The sequence below is a fragment of the Micromys minutus genome, assembly GCF_963924665.1.
Source record: "Micromys minutus genome assembly, chromosome: X".
In the NCBI taxonomy this organism is placed as follows: domain Eukaryota; kingdom Metazoa; phylum Chordata; class Mammalia; order Rodentia; family Muridae; genus Micromys; species Micromys minutus.
Window position 1 is genome coordinate 5,948,765 of NC_137970.1, and position 19,866 is coordinate 5,968,630.

At 42.1% G+C, this 19,866-nt stretch overlaps 1 protein-coding gene across 2 annotated transcripts in view; it reads left to right on the top strand.

The window, feature by feature from the left end:
• Nucleotides 1-18,507, top strand: part of DIPK2B (divergent protein kinase domain 2B) — a 50,322-nt gene extending 31,815 nt beyond the window's left edge. The window contains exons 3-5 of one of the 2 annotated variants that reach the window (XM_080910819.1): nucleotides 6,838-7,011; nucleotides 10,183-10,471; nucleotides 11,595-18,507. In XM_080910819.1, coding sequence (XP_080766945.1) covers nucleotides 6,838-7,011; nucleotides 10,183-10,471; nucleotides 11,595-11,935 — 804 coding nt within the window. In that variant the 3' untranslated portion in view covers nucleotides 11,936-18,507. The remainder of the gene's footprint in view (nucleotides 1-6,837; nucleotides 7,012-10,182; nucleotides 10,472-11,594) is intronic. The other variant, XM_080910820.1, reaches the window with a different exon arrangement.
• The last annotated feature ends 1,359 nt before the right edge of the window (nucleotides 18,508-19,866 follow it).

Below are 19,866 nucleotides of genomic sequence, written 5' to 3' on the forward strand. Positions count from 1 at the left end.
GCCACATTTTCTACTCTTTCTCAAGTAGTTCCACCAACTGGGAATGGAGTAATTAATCATATGAGTATATGAGGGTCTGTCCTTACTGAAACTACCACATAGCTTAACATGAATCCCTGAAGCCCATGGTCTGTCTTGCCTTGTCTTTTCTTTTATTATATCTTTTCTTTCTTTTTTGTTCCTATTTTTCAAGACAGTTTATATTTGCTCTGTAGACCAGGTTGGCTTCAAACTTTGGGATCCACCTTCCTCTGCCTCCCAAGTTCTAGGCCTGTGCCACCATGCCCAGCTCCAGAAGCCATACTTTTTCAGACCGAAATACCAGAAGCCTGAAGAATCATAGGATGCCTCTCTGTGAGGTTTAAATCAGCTAGCTAGTCACTAAAGCATCCCAAAACAATAGAGGCAACACCATTGCTCTTGGTTGCCCACTAGAACTAAACTGTAAGACCCAGTTGCTGAAGACACCAAGAACACAGAGAAACCAAGCTGGAAATGAGATGGAAGATTCCTCCTAGTTAGGTAATATTCACAGCACTGGAAAATGCGGTGTAGACTATTCCGTAATAATAATCAACAACCACACTCATCTATGGACCCTGTATGCTAAAATGCTGTACTGCCTACAAAAGATAGGCCCAGTGGTGCAACAGTGATTTAGATGCTCTGGGACTAACAAATCACTTCCTGGCTAGCTCTGAGGTGCATTTTGTAGGAAGAAATGCATGTCTGGCACTGTAGACTTAGCCAAAAGACTATAATTAGAGTGGTCATGGCCATATAGTATAATCTAATACTGATTATTTTTACTACTAACTGGAAATGTAGTTCAACTGCCTCATAATTATTTATGTTTATACCCACAAAACTAGTGCAGTTCTCAGTTCTGGTCAGAGAATCCTCCTTAGGAGTAGGTGATGACCAAAGCAGGGACCCAAAACTGGTCAAAGTGCTGAGAATAAGTGACTACTGAGTGTGAGAATAAAAAGGGAACAGCCTTCCTTTAAAATGCAGGGAACACCGAGGATGAGGGACTGGAGGGAGATGTGAGAAACCATGGGGAGGAATATAGTGCAGCACTGACTTCTGAATTTGCCATAGAATCATGAACACAGAGCAGCTGCGACTGACCACCAGGGAAGGGAAAAGAAAGGAGGACACGAGGGTAGAGGGAAGACTGATTGAAAAGGTGTCACCAGAAGTAAAATATAGGTGAGAGGGCAGTAGTGAATATAATTACAGTGCACTGTGTGCAAGTATGATACTGATCATTTTTAATTAAACTTGTGAGATCATCTCCTTAAAAGCATCCTGGTTCAAAAGATTTATGATTCCTTTAATAACTATCCCTCACTTACATGTAAGATAAAGAACTTCTCCCAGACCATGCAGTCCTTAAGTGTGATAGTTTGAATATGCTTGCCCCAGGGAGTGACACTATTAGGAGGACTGGCCTTGTTGGAATAGGTATAGCCATGTTGAAGGAAGTATGTCACTGTGGGAGTGGGCTTTGAGACCCTTCTCCTAGTTGCCTGGAAGCCAGTTGCCTCCTGTCTACCTTTGAATAAAAATGTAGAAGTCTCGGCTACTCCTGCACCATGCCTGCCTGAATGCTGCTATGCTCCCACCTTGATGATAATGGACAGAGACTCTGAACCTGTAAGCCAGCTCCAATTAAATGCTGTTCTTATAAGAGTTGCCTTGGTCATGGTGTCTTAACAACAATGAAAACTTTAACTAAGACATTAAGTGACAGATCTAGAATTCAAACCCCAGCAGCTTGACTGTAAAGGATATGCTTGGAACTATTTCATCATCCCGTTTTTTAGAAATCCAAGCTTGGGTGAGTGTTGTCTACCCATTCAAGCAGAAATCCCTCCTCGAGTAGTGGAGTACAAGGTTGAATAACAGGAAATAGGCAGTTAGCTTTTATTAGTAGAAGCAGAAGAAAAGATAAAGCCACCCATGCAACTCCACACACAGGTGGCTGATTACTCCTATCCTGGTAAACCTCACAAGCAACCAAAATGGAACAAAATCTCAACCCCTCTGCTCCTCAGAGAACACTCCATGAGGGTTCAACTTAAAGTCTCTGCAAAGTACCAAGAATCTAAACAAACAGAAAGGCTGCCTAAGGAAAAGATATCATTAGAAGTGAAAGGACTTCTCTTACATAAAAACTGGGTCTTTGAGAGACTGAACTTGTGATACAAGGAATACTTTCCATATTATTTACCCCATCCCAAGTCATCCAGGTAATTGAATGAAGCTTTAATGTATACTCAGTTGTCCTGGATATGCTATCCACTCTGACACGATCTAAGAAAAACTCCAATTTTTAAAAATTTTATTGATTATTTTGTTTATTTGCATTTCAAATGTTATCCCCTTTCCCTTTCCCCTCTGCAAATCCCCTATGCTATTCTCCTCTCCCCTGCTACTATGAGGGTGCTCCCCCCACCCCCTGACTCCCACATTACCACGCTGGCATTGCTCTACACTAAGGCATCAAGCCTTCACAGGACCAAGGGACTATCCCCCCACTGATGCCAGATAAGGCCATCCTCTGCTACATATGCAGGTGGAGCCATGGGTCCCTCCAGGTGTATTCTTTAATGGGTGGTTTAGTCCCTGAGAGCTCTGGGTGGGGGGAGGTCTCGTTGGTTGTTCTTCCTATGGGGTTGAAACCCCCCTCAGTTCCTTCAGTCCTTCCCCTAACTCCTCCATTTGGCGTTCCCATGCTCAGTATGATGGTTTTCTGCAAGCATCTGCATTTGTATCTGTTGGATTCAGTCAGAGCTCTCAGGAGACAGCTATATCAGGCTCCTGTCAATAAGTACATCTTGGCATCAACAATAGTGTTTGAGTTTGGTGGCTACATATAGGATGGATCCCCAAGTGCAACAGTCTCTGGATGACCTTTCCTTCAGTCTCTCCTCCACACTGCCCCTGTATTTCCATTAGACAGGAGAAATCCTGGGTTAATATTTTTGAGATAGGTGGGAAGCTCCATTCCTCAACCAGGGGCCATGTGTAACCTTTGGATATGGTCTCTACAGGTTCTCTCTCCCCTTTGTTGGGTATTTCAGCTATCATCCCTATTGGGTCCTGAGAACCTCTTACTTTCCATGAATCTGGAACTTTCTGGTGGCTACCCCAGTTCCTCATCTCCCGTTGTGATTTCTTTATTGTTTCTATTTCCATTTTTAGATCCTGGATGGTTTTGTTCAATTTCTTCACCTGTTTGGTTGTGTTTTCCTGTATTTCTTTAAGGCACTTATGTGTTTCCTCTTTAAGGACTTCTACCTGTTTACCTATGTTCTCCTGGATTTCTTTTAGGGGGTTATTTATCCATCTTAAAATCCTCTTTCATTACTGTGAGATGATATTTTAAATCATAATCTTGCTTTTCTGCTGTGTTGGGGTATCCAGGGCTTGCTGTGTTGGAAAAACTGGGTTCTGTTGATGCCAAGTAGCTTTGGATTCTGTTGCTTATGTTCTTGCCTTTCACCATCTGGTTATCTCTGGTGTTAGCTGATCTTGCTGTCTCTGCTGGTGCGTGTTCCTCCTGTGAGTCTGTGAGCACTCCTGAGAGAAAAGCTCTCTCTGGGTGGGATTGGGGTGCAGATAGCTGTGGTACAGGGTCAGCTGTGTAAGTGCCGATGGAAATTGAAAGGATCACATCCCTGGTTGCATGTCCCTGGCTGCTATGCAGTTCATACAAGCTATTTCTAAATCACATATTGAACACACAGTTGGATTTTCACTCTGCCCCCATTTCTACTACTGGCAGAACTTTGTATTCTTTTGACCACCAGCACTTTTCCTTCCAAAGATGAAATCATAGTAGACAAAATTTCACTTTCTCTGAATACCCAGTGTGGTTTTGCCTATGGTAAAGTAGTTTCCCATGCCATGTGCTTCTGCTCCATTTCCATTTCAACAATTCTCCCTGTTCTCCTCTGTTCACCATCTCCTGTAATTCCCCACTGCAACTTTTAGTTGCAGGCATTCTCAGAACTAAATAAAAGAAGTCTGTAGACAAACTACCCCAACAATGGTCAACTATGAATGGGAAGTCCAAGGATCTAGTAGTTTCTCAGTCCAACAAGGCAAGTTGTTTCAACTGGTCCTCTTTAATTCCCTCTTAATTTCAGGGAATCTGGGTTGGTCAGCCTCAGTATCAGACAACAACTTCCTAAGGGGAAAGAGACTTATCATAAGTCTGCCCTAACATATTGATTGCAAAGCAAAATTGAAATGATTTAGAAACCATAAACTTAAAGATTCTCCCTCCTCTATTACATATAGCAGTGAGCTAAGAAGATGAGCTCTGCCTATAAGTCTCCAGTCTAAGAGTAACTAGATTGTTATTGAATTTCTGTTTAAAGTGGTTGCTTCAAAATCATCACTATACTAGCAAATAGTTATAGGTGGAAACTGACACATCAAAATTCTCCCTGTTGTGCTGGCACTTCAGATAAAAGAAATAGCTCAAATTACTTTATTAAAAGAACAAAATAATCCAGAATGTGGTGGCATATGCCTTTAATCCCAGCACTTGGGAGGCAGAGACAGGTGGATCTCTGTGAGTTTGAAGACAACATAGTCCACAGAACGAGTTCCAGGACAGCCATGAATGTTACATAGAGAAACCCTATCTTAGCATACACCCCCAAAATAACAAAATTGGGGTAGGCATAAAACTGTCAGTTGCTTTCTTAATAAAACAAAACAGGAGTTTCATGCTTTGATTAAGGAAGGTTTAATTGTCCATACCAATTGAGACAACTATTAAATTGTCACTGTTTTAATGAGAGCCTATTGATTAACTGTGATGCATAATTAACCTCAACTCTGTTTTACAAGCATACTTAACAGCAAAATCATATCAGAGATGTTTAAGTGTATAAGTGTAAGTAGGTATATTAGAATTAAAGTTTTCTCTTCTTCCCCTAAGAGCTAAGTAAGAGAGCTGGTGTAGAGCAGCTAAGTTCATACAGAGTCAAATGTCATTTGTTGAACACTTTATTCAACATTCTACACCCAGTTGTTGGAGGTAACCTTACAGAGAAAAGCCAACTTCCAATCTTAGGATGAAAAGCCATACTTCTGCTCTTTTTCTTTCTAAAAATAGATTTTCTTTCTAAGAACAACTAATGTTCATTTCTTTCATAGATTAATATTTCCATCAGATTAAATGTTCAGATGTATTCAGCAGTGATAAATCTTCACCTTTTGAGCAATATTTGCTTTTGAAAACATCAAAAGTTACTCAGAACATCTTGGGTGATTAATATATAAATTAGCTTTAATGTAATATAATTTTTGGGACCCAGGATGCTGGATGCTTTAAACGAAAAATTTTAAGGTTCATTCCTGTGACATGAGAGAAATAATACACTATCTTCCTGAGGGAAAGGTTAAGTTACAATGGGTTTAGGACTCCCTATTATAACCCACTGTTTTTTCTTGAGTGCCTCAGTAAAGCCACATTTGCCTGGGTTGATAAAGTTGCTTGGCTTCCTTGTAACAAGGAACAAAGGCTCAACGAGCCCACTTCCTAGAAAAGGAATTTGTGATGATGTCATCTTAGTCTGTTTTCTATTGCAATACATGACCATCACAGGCCAATTTTTAAAGAATAGCTATTTGTTTTACTAAAGCCTTTGCGGATGGAAAGTCCAAGAATTTGATATTAGCATCTGGTGTGGGCTTTCATGCAGTATCATGACCTGACAGAGGCGTCATATGATGTGACACAGCAAGCGTGCTAGCTTAAGTTTCTTTTCCTCTTCTTATTTTTTCATTTAATATTTATTTATTTTATGCATATGAGTGCATTGTCACTGTCTTCAGACATAACAGCGAGAGCATCGGATCCCATTACAGATGGTTGTGAGCTACCATTAGGTTGCTGGAAATTGAACTCAGGACCTCTGGAAGATCAGTCAGTGCTATTAATCACTGAGACTCTCTTTTCCTCTTCTTAAAAGGCCACTAATATCATTATCGTGATACCCTCTTGGCTTCATTCAATCCTAATTACCACCTGAAGATGCCAACTTCAAATACCATTAACATATGTCTTTGGGAACTAAAATTCTAATCATGAAATTTTGATGGACAATGTCAAATCATAGCACCATCCCTATCTCAGAATGTATCATGGCAGCTTATAGGCTTGAGCTCTGGAATGCAGTAATTGTGAGGGTTTTTTTTTTTTTTTTTTTTTTTTTTTTGCTATTGTTGTTGTTGTTTTTCTCTGAATTTTCTTTAAGTCCACAGTCATTTTGGTTTATAGCATCCGTTGCTTTCCTAATAGCTCTATCCTCTTTTTCAGATGGATCTCCAAGTCTAAATCCTCAGGAGAAATCTTGATAATGAGCTAACTTTACCAACTGCCACATTAGTAAGGGTCTTTTCACTGGACACTCTGTATCCTACATCTGTAAGGAGGCTGGCAGCCGTGAGAAAAGAGCTTGCTCTGGAAGCACCTGGACAGCAAGATGGCTGGGACTGTTAATTCTCTTTTGAAGCTATCCTTGCTGTGTAGGGAGAAAAAGTAAACTTTAAACTTTCAAAGAAGCAGAGCTGACCTCCATGTCCTCAATGCCCGCATTCCTCCATAGCCCACTCTGTCTTCTCCTTCCACAACCTACAAGAGTGGTCCATTCCCTCTGCCCCATCCAGGGGTTTCCACACTTGCTCAGCAGCCTCCTCAGCCACCCATGGTTTCTCTTCTACTACTCACCTGGGCTCCCATTCCAGTGTCTGTGTCACTTACAAAATTTCAGCAACATCTCTTCATCTGGGGTCTCTCTCGCGTTTCTCCAGGGCCTGCCCAGTCCCTTTCTGCGCTGCCCTTCACAAAGACTCTTGGACCGTGTGGTTCGGCGATATGCTGAAGTAGTTGATGCTGGCAGCATTTTCATGGACCACTTCACTGACCGTGACAAGCTGCGTCTCCTCTACACACTGGCTGTCAATGCACACCCCATCATCCTGCAGGTACTAAGTGACCCCCCACAAGTTTCTCCTCTCAGATTATGTTACCACCCCGGGTTAATTTTTTCCCCTTCTTGTTGCATGTCTTAGGGCCACAAATCAGTGCCAGTACATTTGCAACATCAAGTAAATGTGTAACAGCCTTGGCAGCAGTTGAGGAAAGAGGTATAGGCACGCAGAGCTGAGGGTGTGGGTAGCTGGGAACAGCAGCCAACATTACAAGTTAAGGCAGCAAAGAAGGGCTTTGTGGAGGAAGGCAAATTCGATCTCTGCCACTGAGATAAGTAAGATTTGAGCAAACTCAGGGGCTGTTGAAACAGCCACCCACAGATACACCCTGAAATTATGTTTGGAAAGGAGAAAACCAACTGGAAATGACATAACTGAAGAGTGGTCAAATAAATGAGGACGTATTGGGGAAATGCTTAGTCAAAAAGACAGAGACACCTTGTTAAGAGACATACATAATATTGTTGAGATTTGATGGGTGCAGATTATCTGACATACATAGAAAACATTATCTCCTAGGAGATGTTCTGAAACTCTTGTTCTTATTTCTCCTCCCTTATGCAAATATTATAAAACCTTAAATGTAGCAGATATGTTCTGCATGTACTCAATGGATTGTTGTTCTTAGCCTTTTGACCAGTTGTGACTTTCTATAATTGTGTTTGTTCGTTTCAGAAATAAATAGATATCAATGACCATGGGTGAAAAAAAAAGAGAGACATACATAAGCCTGTGGGGCTAAATCTCTCTGACCAAGGGTCAGGACACCTAAGTCTCACAGTGAACAGAAAGGATAGGATGCCAGAGGACGAAGGGGAAGAAACGAGGCTGGAAAAAAAAAAGTAAATAGTAGAGGAATGGGTGGGAGAGGAGAAAGATGGAGGGGAAGTAGTAGGAGAAAGGGAATGAGGAAGGGAGAGAGGGGGAGGAGAGGAAAATATGAGGGAAAGCAGGGCATGGTGAAACAGGCTATATAATGAGACCATCTTTTAAAATACTAAATATAGATGCAGGTAGAGAAGAAAGGAGCCACAACAAAGACAGTTCCTAAAGATCAGCCAAAAGCTAGTGTTGCTTATTGGATTTTTGCTACATGCTAAGTGTTTCGCTGAATATTTGCTATCACTGCCAGTGCTCACCACGATCCCCCGGAATGTTATTATTATCCCCAATGGGACTCAGAAAGTTTCAGTCATGAAACCTAATCCCAAAGGTGTCTGACACCAGAGACAACAGAAGCTGTACTCTTTCCTCTAAAACTTGCCCAGTATCTTTGGCACTTAATGTACTAGTGGAATAGAAGGAGCTATCACTCGCCCTTCAGGCTCAGGGGTCTTCTTGGAGACCTTTTACCCATAATTTAAACTTCTGTTGGCACCTTAGTTACTTTAAGGTCTAGATCCTGAGAGACCCGGCCTGAGACTATGGATGGGGCTGAGATACTTCACTCCACCCTGGGCTTTACCTTGAGAGATTGTTGGATGGGACACAGGAGTGGCTTCATACATTAAGACAAGGTATAGGTCTATATGTGTAGGGTGTCCCTGTGAGACACAAAGTATGTAAGGTGCCACAGTCAGGTGACACTCAAAGCACAAAGAGCATGACTTCTTTATAACATGGTTGAAGTGGGTAGCAGGTACCAGAAAATTGCCAAGGGAGTAGCTTTAAAGTCTATTTTTATTTTGTTTTCTGTAGTGCTGGGGATGGGACCCAGGGCCTTGTGTATGCTGGGTAAGCACTCTGCTACAAAGATGCATGAACTAGAGTTATTTTGTTTCCTTAGAAAGGTAATCAAAGGGTAAAGTGATAGTTATAGTTTTTGTTATCAGTTCATCACAGCTTCATTTAAAAAATGACCAGCAGTTGAGATTCTAACATGGACTATTTCTACATAGTTCTACCCTGAGATGAAGAGCTACAGGTGGTCAATAAGAAAATCAATCTCCTCCAGAACAAACTCCCACAGAGATTGTCCAGTTCTAAATGGCCAGCTCTGGTCACATACACATATGAGTAAACACTACATGGACTTAGTAGATTGTATATACATGTGTGAAGATATATGCATACAAATATATGTATCTATGTGTAGTGATAATAAAGAATAGATCATTAATTTTGGAGAAAGAAGGGAACATAGGAGGAGTTAGAGGAAGAAGGGAGGGCTGAAAGTGATGGAGATGCAGTGCTCCTTTGTAAAGTGCTAATATATATATATATATTTTAAAAAACTGTCAAGAAAAATCCAGCTAAGATTCCCTCCCCACTTTGCATCTCCCAAATCCACAAGTTGAGAACTCTTATAAGGAGACAGGCTGAGCCACACTCCTTCAGATCAGTATTAGTGTATCTGGAAGCGTCCCTCCAGTTGAGGAGAATCTTTGAGGACGTAGTCACTGGAGCCAGGCAGATTTGCTCAGCCTAGCCATGGGGACAGCCAAGGAACAGCCACCTGCATGATTCTTGTCCTATAACCAGAACCAGGTACTTGTATTCTTCTATTTATTCATAAGCTCTGTTGAACCAACTGGCCTCAACCCTCCTGAAAAGCTGGCACTATTTACATACATGATACCCTGTTTGCAATAGTTTATTGTTGTTGTTGTTGTTGTTATTATTATTATTATTATTATTATTATTATTATTGTTATTTGTCTTGCAGTTACATTGAAGTTGATCCTTTATTATTTTTCCCATGGTCTCTAAGCAATGATATCTTGGAAATTGCAGACTAGTCATATTTTTTAATGACACAACTTTAAAAAAAAAAAACAAACAAACAAAAAAAAAAAAACATATCCCTGAATCCTGGATTGCACTGAAAAATCACTGAAGGCTGGTTAGCATTCTCAGGTCCCAGTTGGAGAAAATTGTGAAATCTGATCCACAGCACAGATGATAGCAGCCTCTTCCTTCCTGAATTCTTCCTTCCATTAACAATATACTACAAAAGTAGGGGAAAGGCAGGGGCTTTACCATGTGGCAAAAGGTAAAAAATAAAATAAAATAAAATAAAATAAAACCCAAAAGAAATGTTTTGCCAGCATGTTTGAGATTCAGGCTGGCAGTAAGACTTTGTGGGCTGTGGACAAGAGGTAGAAAGCAAGCTGCCACTGTGAGATTTCTTCCTGTGTCTAATGCCTGCTCCTTCTGACTTGGCAGATCTTCCCCGGAGCAGAAGGCTGGCCGATGCCCAAGTACCTGGGCTCCTGTGGTAGATTCCTGGTCAGTACCAGCACCAGACCGCTGCAAGAATTTTATGACGCGCCTCCAGAGCAAGCTGCTGACCTTGCCTACCAACTCCTCAGGGTCCTGGATTCCCTGAGGAGCAATGATTTGAACTATTTCTTCTACTTCACCCATGTTGATGCAGGCATGTTTGGCATCTTTGACAATGGGCATCTGTTCATCCGGGATGCCAGTGCGCTAGGCATCATCGACAGGCAGGAAGGTACTCAGCATGGGCTTGGCTGAGCAGCTGTCAAGGGGGATGTCAGGGTGACCAAAGCTAAGGAGGGGTGGCCTGGGGTCACAGTCCTGGGCCTTTGCACTCTGTGTGTCACAGAGTAATCCAAGTTTGGGGGATGTTATCAGTCATAAAACAATGTTCCCCTCTCCCCCCATTTGAATTTCTGTTTCATCTTCATTTCCAAAGGGAAAGTGAGCTTGGCCTTGCCTGTGAGAAACATTGTTGTGGTAGGAACCCTAATGAGCCCTCCCTGGATGGTTCTGTATCTCACTCATACACAAGTCACAGGTCACTTTCCCTCTCAAGCTTCTGTCTCCTTGGATGCTCTTAGCCTTAATCTAAGGCATAATTGTTGCCCTGTTGCACTAGTACACTTTGCAATCAGCGTTGATACACTGACTTTGTAAAGTTTGAAAATTACAAAAACAAGGAATCGAATGATAGGTATGAGCAAGTTGTGTTTCTCAATGTTTAACAAAGGCCCAGCCAGGGTTCTAGAGCCCGATTAAGCCCCAGTTTCTCAAGTTGACCAAATTTGCTGAGCACAATAATAGGACAAGAAACTTTTCACATTGATGACACTTTATGTTTTCAAAAGTACAAAGATAGAGAAAACAACCCCCTTTTCTCACTTCCTGATTTACCTTTATTAAAAAGAATTAGAAGAAAGATGGATTCCAGAATATTCAGGCTATGCAAACATTGGTCCCTTTGGAACCTTCTGAAGGCATTTTCTGAATGACGTGCCCCCTCCTGTCTATTCTAAATGTGCCACGAAACCAATCCTCATAGCGTGCTCACTTCCCTAATTCAGTAACACCAGGAAGTGGTCATGATTTCTACAATTATAGCCCAGATGCTGGGGGACAATGGATTTCCCAGGCTTGGGCCTTAGCCAGATTGTCAAAGAATGTTACTCAGTGCTGTTCTCTGAAGGGGCTGTCGCATTCCTGAGCCCTAAATCTTCTGGTGATAGGAAAATGCTTGGAGACTAAAGCACTTCTCTCAGCAGTTCTAATTGGCACTGCCCCACCCTCCCTTCCCCCACCTCCCCACATGCAAGAATAGATTTTACAGTATCTGACAGTTTCCATTTCTCTTCTAGGCAGCCAAGCAGCTGCCAGGACTGGAGAGAACGAAGACATTTTTAGCTGCCTGGTTTCTGGCTGCCAGGTCCAGCTGTCCTCCTGTGACACTGTCCCTGAGAAGCAAAGCCTTGTACTGGTGTGTCAGCAACTGCTGCCTCAACTTCTCCATGGGAAGTTTCCCTCGCCTGTGCAAAAGGAGATAGACTCTGCTCTCAGTCTGTGTAGCAAGAATGCCAGCACCGACCAAGAAGTTCTCGGAGCCACCAATCAGTTGAAGAACATCTTGAGATCTCTGAGAACCTGTGATCCTAGATTTGCCTACCGCTACCCAGACTGCAAGTATAATGACAGGTTCTGAGTGGCTGAAGGGACAATCTGCTCTTCCGTGTCGACAGTTGAGTTACTGACAAATTGGAAGAAGCAGTTTTCCATTTTGAAGATTTAAGTACATTGATCTCCTAAGAAACACACCAAACTAGTGGGAGAAACTCTGGCACTGCATGATTGACATCGCTGGCTAGGACACTGTGGCAGAGCAGGGGGTGGGTATAGGATGACCAGGTTTGAACACTCAATAATCTTTAGACCTCCATTTTCTATATATTTTAACAGACATTCACAAGTTTAAAGAAAACAGAGGTGTAGGGGGCCTAGAAATACAGTTGTGACCCACAAAGTATGTTCCAAAAGCATACACAGATAAGGCAAGTGAGAAAATCCCATGTTTTAGGAGGCTGGTATAGGTAGAAGGCAATGTGAAGGCAGGGCTTTGGACCATTGGAACTCAAGCCCCCCATTTCTACTCTCCTGCATCTGTGAGGAGAAGAGACTATAAGCCAAAAGGATGTCCTCACCTGCCACCAGCTCCTGAACTCTAGACACCTGGGACTCCTTATGCCTGTGCAGAAGTCACGTCAGGACGTGGAAAAGAGCCAAGGGTACAAAGAGGGGGACACCTGGGCCAATGTGCTTGCTTAGATCATCTAAAAGCAAGGGTCAAAACCCAATTACCTGAGTTTTCTTAGAGGATATGCATACAGGGAAGGCAGAAGGAAGGAAATAGGCAAAGACTGAAAGGCTGACTCATGCTACAGTCAGACCATCAGCAAAAGGTAGGCAATGCAAGAAGAACTGTCCGGGCATCTACAAGACCAAAGGAGCCTGATATCTACCATGAATAGATCCATTTTATTTTCCAGCTGTGTTCAGGGATAGCCATATTGGGCTGTGGCGAGTGTGACTGCAGTTTAGTCACAAAAACAGCAGCCTATGGGGATTAATTGTTCTTTGCTCATTGTTGCTGCAGCCTGGGACCATGGCCTCTCTCTGTACCACTCGAGGAGTCCTAGAACTCTTATTCAAATGTGGCCTTACAAGTCATTATAAAAAAATCTATTTTCAAGGTCAACCAATGAAATACATTTTACTCAACAACTATTTTTGTTGTACCTTTAAAGTATTTAACTACATGGCTTTTGGGCCTCTGTGCATGACATTGTCTGCCCTCTATAACAATCATAAAGGTCTCTTGGACCTTGACCTAGCCTCCCTATGAGGCCTCTACTTGTGGGGTTTGTTTGGTCTACCTCCTTTCTTCTACCTCTACATCATCACCTTGGCAGTCAGAATACCTGACTTAACAAGCCTCACTGCATACACAGGGAAACAGAGGCCCAGGAAGGCTGTGATTTTCTGGGATACTGCTGAAACCCTCCCTACCAGTCCATTCCCCAGTTCATACTCTCATCGTGGACTATTCAATTTTATTTTCATTCACACTTAAAGTTGAATTCCAAGGGTCCTATCTTGCCATATACCTGGTGGCCTTTCGAAGTTCCCTTTCTACAACTGCCCCAGACATTGTCCCATGGCAACCACAGCAGTAAGGATAAAGGACCAACTTGGTGCCATGCCTGAGAAGCTTTGAAAATGGTGTCTCTGGCCAACTATGAAAAATGAAGTCTGACTACATCTTCTACCTGCATTATCATGATTTCCTCTCCCTACTGACTTGCTTGCAGTACATACTCCCAGGCAGCCTCCTGACCAGAGAACCCAGGAAAGGGGCTACAGCCTCGGACTCTCTAAAGGTGAATGTGGACATAAGACCACCCAGGACTCTCTAGTGCTCGTGCCAAGATCAGCCTCTCTCAATATAACCATTGCTTTTTCACTGAAAATAGTGAACTTTGATTTAGACTCTGCAGAGTTGAGAACTGGGACTCACAATAACCCTCCTCCCAGCTGTCTACTGCATATCTGTGGGAAAGGTAAAAAGGAGGGAACAGGTCCTCTAGATCAGTGGTCTGGAACTCTGAAAGAGAATGGCCCTTCAAAAATCATGGAGCTGCTAAATCTAGAAAGGAAACACAGCCCTAGACACCTAATGGATCAGAATAAAGAAATTTTATGTCTTCTTTGATGGGGTCCTAGAAATGAGCAAAGAATAAAACTATCTGAATACTTCCAGAAGGTGAGTGAAAGATTTGCTTTTAGTATGAACTAAAGCAAACACTATGGGTTTGTGCAGCTGTGTATATATCTGCAGTTCAGGCCAAAGGTAACCATTTAAGATTGGAAGGTTAAGAAGTCCCTTTTCTCATACATTTTGAAGGCAAAGCAGACCTTTTCTTGCCATCATGACCAAAGATCACAGACCCCCTTCCTAGGTGCAATTTCCAAGCCACAACCCCCTACTTCCTTTCTGCTATCTGTTGATTCTCTGCTAGTCTCTATCTGCGATAGATGTAGAACAGAGCCAACAGTCCTTTCTCCACAACGGACACCTCTTCTTTCAGTGAACAAATGTAGGGAGCAGGCAGCACTGTCAGCCCCTTGGGTCACTCTTTGGCTTTACTTGAGGCCACACCTGTCCTAAGGCATATCAATACCTAGTTACTGTACTTGTGATGAAATATGTTGCCTCCACCAATTTGGCCTACTTAATTTTTAATGCCAAAACTCTATCTGCATCAGACCAAGACTCTGCTGGGCCTGCATCATAGTCTAACTGACCATGCCCCTCTGTTTTCTATGAATTGTTTTCACAGGTGTTGACTAAATGAGCACCAATGAGTGGCCAAAATGGTGGCTTCACAAAAGCAGGTTCACATCATAATCTCCAGAAGTTATGACAATTACCTGTCTGGGAAAAGATGTGAAGGATTGTGGGACATTCCAGGATTATCTAGGTAGATCCTAAATGGAATCCCATGTGTCCTAATAAGATAGAGGCAGAGGAACTTTCGAGAGAGAGGATATAGAGAGGTAAAAACAGAGGTCAGTCAAGACTGACATGATACAACTATAAGCCAAGGAACTCTAGCAATCACCAGGAAGTGGCAAGGAAGGAATCCTTCTACCAGATCCTCCAGAGGAACTATGGCTTTCATGATACCCTAATTTCTACCCAGTGAGCCCCAAAAATTGTGAGAGAATACAATTCTATTGGACTGTAACACCTCCTTCATAGTAACTTGTTTTAGCACTTGCAGGAAACCAATATATACTCTAAAGTCTACTGATATCAGCATCCAAAGAGCTTCACCTGCGACATTCACCCACAGTCTACTGTGAGCAAACGGAAAGTAGTCCTCAAGAATGTAGTGCATTGGTAGAACACTTGCCTGGCAAACTGGGGCCCTAGTCTCAGCCCCCAGTACAACAAAAGCATGGCCTGGCATGGGAAAGTATAGGATGGATCCTCATCTAGAAGTGAGGGCTTCCTTCTTTCAAAGCTCTAGACATTACTAAAGACCCTGCTCAGTTTTATGTTTATTCAGAAGCTTTCTTGATAGCCACCAGAGATCACTTTCTGAACCTTGACCCTGATGTTCAGAAACATGTCCCACATGTTTGTGCCTCATTTGAGTTTAGTTTCAGGAAGATCTGTGTCCTACTTGCCATTCAGCTCAGAGCCTCCTGAGTCTGGAGATGAAGTGAAGAACTTTGTGTTCACAATAACAAAGGAGGGCTAGACACAAAGCAGAGGCTAGGAAATGCTTCTACTGAGAACAATGACTGCCTCCTTCAGCCCTACCCTACTTTGTTCATGTGCTAACTTGACTACCAATCAGAGAAAGCCACTTCTCAATAGCCAAAAGACAAATGAGTCAACATGCAAGAGTCTTCAAAATAGAACTATCATCAGATATATTCCATTGCTTGGGATTTGAATGGACCCATTATTTCAGCCACAACTTTTAGCCTGTAGGCTGGGCTATATGATTTGTGGGAACCAAAGAAAAAAGGAAATGGAAGATGGATCTATCTACAGCTTGTAGTTGTAAGATGAGACAACAAAGCTAAGCTGTGACCCTCTACTGTGTAGGTTACAGGCTTACCAAGCAGGCAAGGACTGCAGGTACAGATGCTCCTTACACTTGGCCTTGAGTGTTGTTACCATTTATTGGGGGTTTGTTTGCCCTCCACACCCAAAGGAAGCAGGTATAGGACAAATGTGAATTATAATATATGCTTAAGGCCTATGAGATCAGACTCAGGAAATGTAACAACAGCCCAGACCACAGGTCTGACTGTACCGCAGTATGCTGGTTTCAGTGGTTTGGTAAGTATGTCAGTTGTTGAGTCTTCTGCCTGTGGTCTTGCAACATCTAAGCCTGAACATTTTCTCTGGAGTTAAAATAAATGTTATGTTGTTTACCTTGTCCAGGACATGCTTTTTGTGTGCATAGAAATATGAAGGATTAGCTTTACTCTTGAAGAAATATTGTTCCATGTAAGTCATGTGATGTCTCCGTTTGAAGGCAAATGTAGAAACAGAACAGAGGCTGTTCCATAGAGAATAGACACCCACAATGCCATCGTGGAAGAAATCCTAATTTGTTGTATAATTTGTTAACTCCAACGGGGGTTTCTACCCTGCCTTGGTCGTTTAAGTTCCTGATTAAAGGCACACACAACCTTTATATTTACAATAAACCTTAAACAGCAAAAGAGCTGTGCACTTATCTACCCTCTATGCTATTAGAATCTACTTTCCTATCAATAACCTCGAGTTATTCCTTACTATATTTCATCTGGGCTGCTTATAACTCCAATTGACCAGCACTCATGCCCATGTTTTCATGACTCACCTAACCCACAGTGGCATCTCTCTCTCTCTTCCTTCACCTTTCTCTCCTTCTTGAGGTTCTCCTCTGACTCCAAGCCTTGGAAACCTAAACCCCACCTCTGTCTCTTCTGCCCAGCTATTGGCTGTTGGCATCATTATTAAAAATAATCAGAAATAATTTGGGCACAAGGTCACGTGGGTCTACATGCAGACTCCAGGTCTTGAGGGCCCACACTCAGCACTACAGTAGACAGCAAGACCAAACCTCAACACTGATTTCTACCCAGGGAGCCCACACAATGCCTCTGGCTGTTGGACAGTTTAACTGTGATGATTTTGGGTTCAGTCATAAAAGAGCGTTGAGCAGCCTCCCTCCCTCGCTTCCTCCCTGTCCTGACCCTCCAGCAGGCTCAGAAGAGAATGTTCCAAATAATTTGGTAGAGGGAGCCTTACCAAGTCCACCTGTGCTCATTATATGAAGAGAAATGAGGACATCTTGGTCCGGTGAGCACCAGCCTCCACCTGGTTCATTGAGATATGGTTCCCCCATCCACTTTATTCCTGTTGTCCATAGACATTAGCCCAGTTGAGCTCACAAAAACGTAGGATAGTCTCTGACCAGCTTACAGCTCTTGAAGGAACTTTAAACCACAAAAAAAAAAAAAAAAACCCACAAAAGTTGACACCCAAGCAGGAAACAGCAGCATTTGAAGATATAACAGCTCTCTAAGAAAGCAAGTTGGAGGCATTGCTTAGTGAAGGCAGGCTATGCTGGTGACCATAGAATGACTTCAGACCTGGACTATGACCTAAAGCCAACATGGCAACCCCAAGGGAAAATTGGCTCTGGGAGAAGACATGGACCCTTTTGGATCCTTCTGCAGTCATTTGCAAAAGTCAGTATATCAGAGCTATTCCTTGCCAGAATGATATTTGTGCCATTGAGTAGTAAACCTATTATTTGTGATAAATAATTATGCTTTATAATTGCAAAATGTTAGAAACACCATAAAAGTGGTTACACAAGACAGAGGCAGAATGAACTACAGTGTACCCACACAACAGCATGCTACACCCTGTACAGAGGGAAGATGAAGGGCTACAAGAACTCACATGAGGAAAAACACCATGGGTATTTATAGGATGCTAGGAGGCTAATTTTGGTGCAAGAAAAAAAAATGTAAAACCCCATTTACATGTCTGCTCACTTGAAATGTTATGAACTAGATGCTATGAGAAATTGGGAGTAATGATTTGACTGTATATCTTAATGCATCCACAGTACAGGCTGGGAGAGAGGAAGTATGCCTGGAGCTCCATTAGAAAAATGAGAGTCTTCGGTCTGGGTGGGAGTGCAAAATGCTTGGTCATTCTGTCTGTACAATGTTCATGTTGTTGTTTGTGTTAAGATATGAGTACAGAGTGCCTTTGTTTTGTCTTGATCCATCTTAATCAGAGGAGCCTTGTTTGATTTTGGCAATCTGAGAATTTGTTTATGTCTAAGAAGAAAACAAGGGCTGTACTGTCTTGGCCAAACCAGCTGTTGGCGACACCACGGCTAAGGCCTAACTGATCATGCCAACCCAACTCTGCCTCTCAAGGATTCTTGTCTCCTTCTCTATAGAGCAATTGGTAGAATTCAAATAGAGTTTATAGAACACTAAATAGGGCTATTATTAATGTTAATTTCTGAGTATCAGTGAAGATTCAAGTTAAGTGATATGTTAACATGTGAGGAACCTAATAGAACAGTATAAATGGATTCTGCATTCTATTTTGTAGCTTTATTATAAGTATAAAATTATTGCAAAATAAAGACAGCATTTTTTTAAAAAAACATTAGTTAGCCCTGTGCTGTGTGTGTGTATGTGTGTGTTGTATATATGTGTGTGTGTATGGTGTATGTGTATATGTATGTGTTATGTATTTATCACAACATTCAACTTGATGTCAATTCTTTCCTCCTACCATATGGCTCCTTCAAGATCAAACTCAGGTTGTGAGTCTTGGTAGCAGGAAGCTTTTACATTCTGAGTCATCTTGCTAGCTCTAAGGGTTTAATTTAATTTTACTTAATTTAACTTTAAACTTTAACTCGTGGAGCAGAAATTAATTAACAACTGTGTAGAGGGGTTGGCTTGCGTGTCAGGGTTGTGCCGTGCAAAATAGAGCATACATCTCAAAAAGCCAAAACATTATCTGTGTGACAAGATGGCCATGACTATGAGAAACACATGGAAACCGATGTGGCGTCACTAGAAAGTTTAGTCTAGGGCAGAGTTCATCGGATAGAAACATTACTGCTCCACTTTTGTTGTTACTGCCCTTTCTCTCCATCTTTTTGATCCAATCTGTTAATGTGAATGTATCCATCCTGGGAATCGTGCTGCTTGTTCCACAGTTAGATAGCAGGCACCAGGCTTCCCTATGCCCACCCTAGATCCTTTCCCTGTTATACACAGACCACAGTGCCCCTTGGAGAACAGCTGCCTAGCACAGCTTAACCCATTCCCATGTCCCCATCCTGCCACCTCCATAGTCATCAGTTAGCCAAATCTATCTGTTTGAATCTTGCCTGTACCTGTAACAACTCCCTGATAAGAAAAATTACTCTTTAAGAGGAATTGTGCCAAACGTAAGTCAGTAGTATTTGGCTTTTCAAGATAACAAATATTTTAATATGTTTCTTAATGATCTTACCCAGGGCAGGCAAAGTTTTAGGAAAAGAGGCAAGCCATGAAAACTTTGTAAGAAAATCATCCCACTGAAAAGCAATTTGGCAAAGTTCTTTAAGAGTCTTAAAAGGGGAGTGGTGGAAAGAGCAGGGAGAAAAAGCCTAAAAGGGGATGGCACATTCTACCCAGTAATTCCACTTCTGGGATGCCAGCCAAAGGAAGTCTTCAAAAATTCAGAGAAACGTATGAGCAGACTGCCTGTAAAACTCATGTATTGAATATCCGTGACATCTACTAAATGAGAACAAGTGGTATTTTTAATAAGTATAAACTACAAGACAGTGTAACATGGTAAGTGAAAAACAGAATCACAAATTTGAAAGCCAAAAAGCAAAAAATTTAGGACCAGGAGAACAGGATCCTAACTGACTGCAAAGAATTCCCGAACCAGCTAAATTCATACCATAATCCCTTTCCCCCGAAAGTTTGGGACTGAAAATACCAGATCACACCAGAAATAAGAGCCAAGAAGTGGCTGGA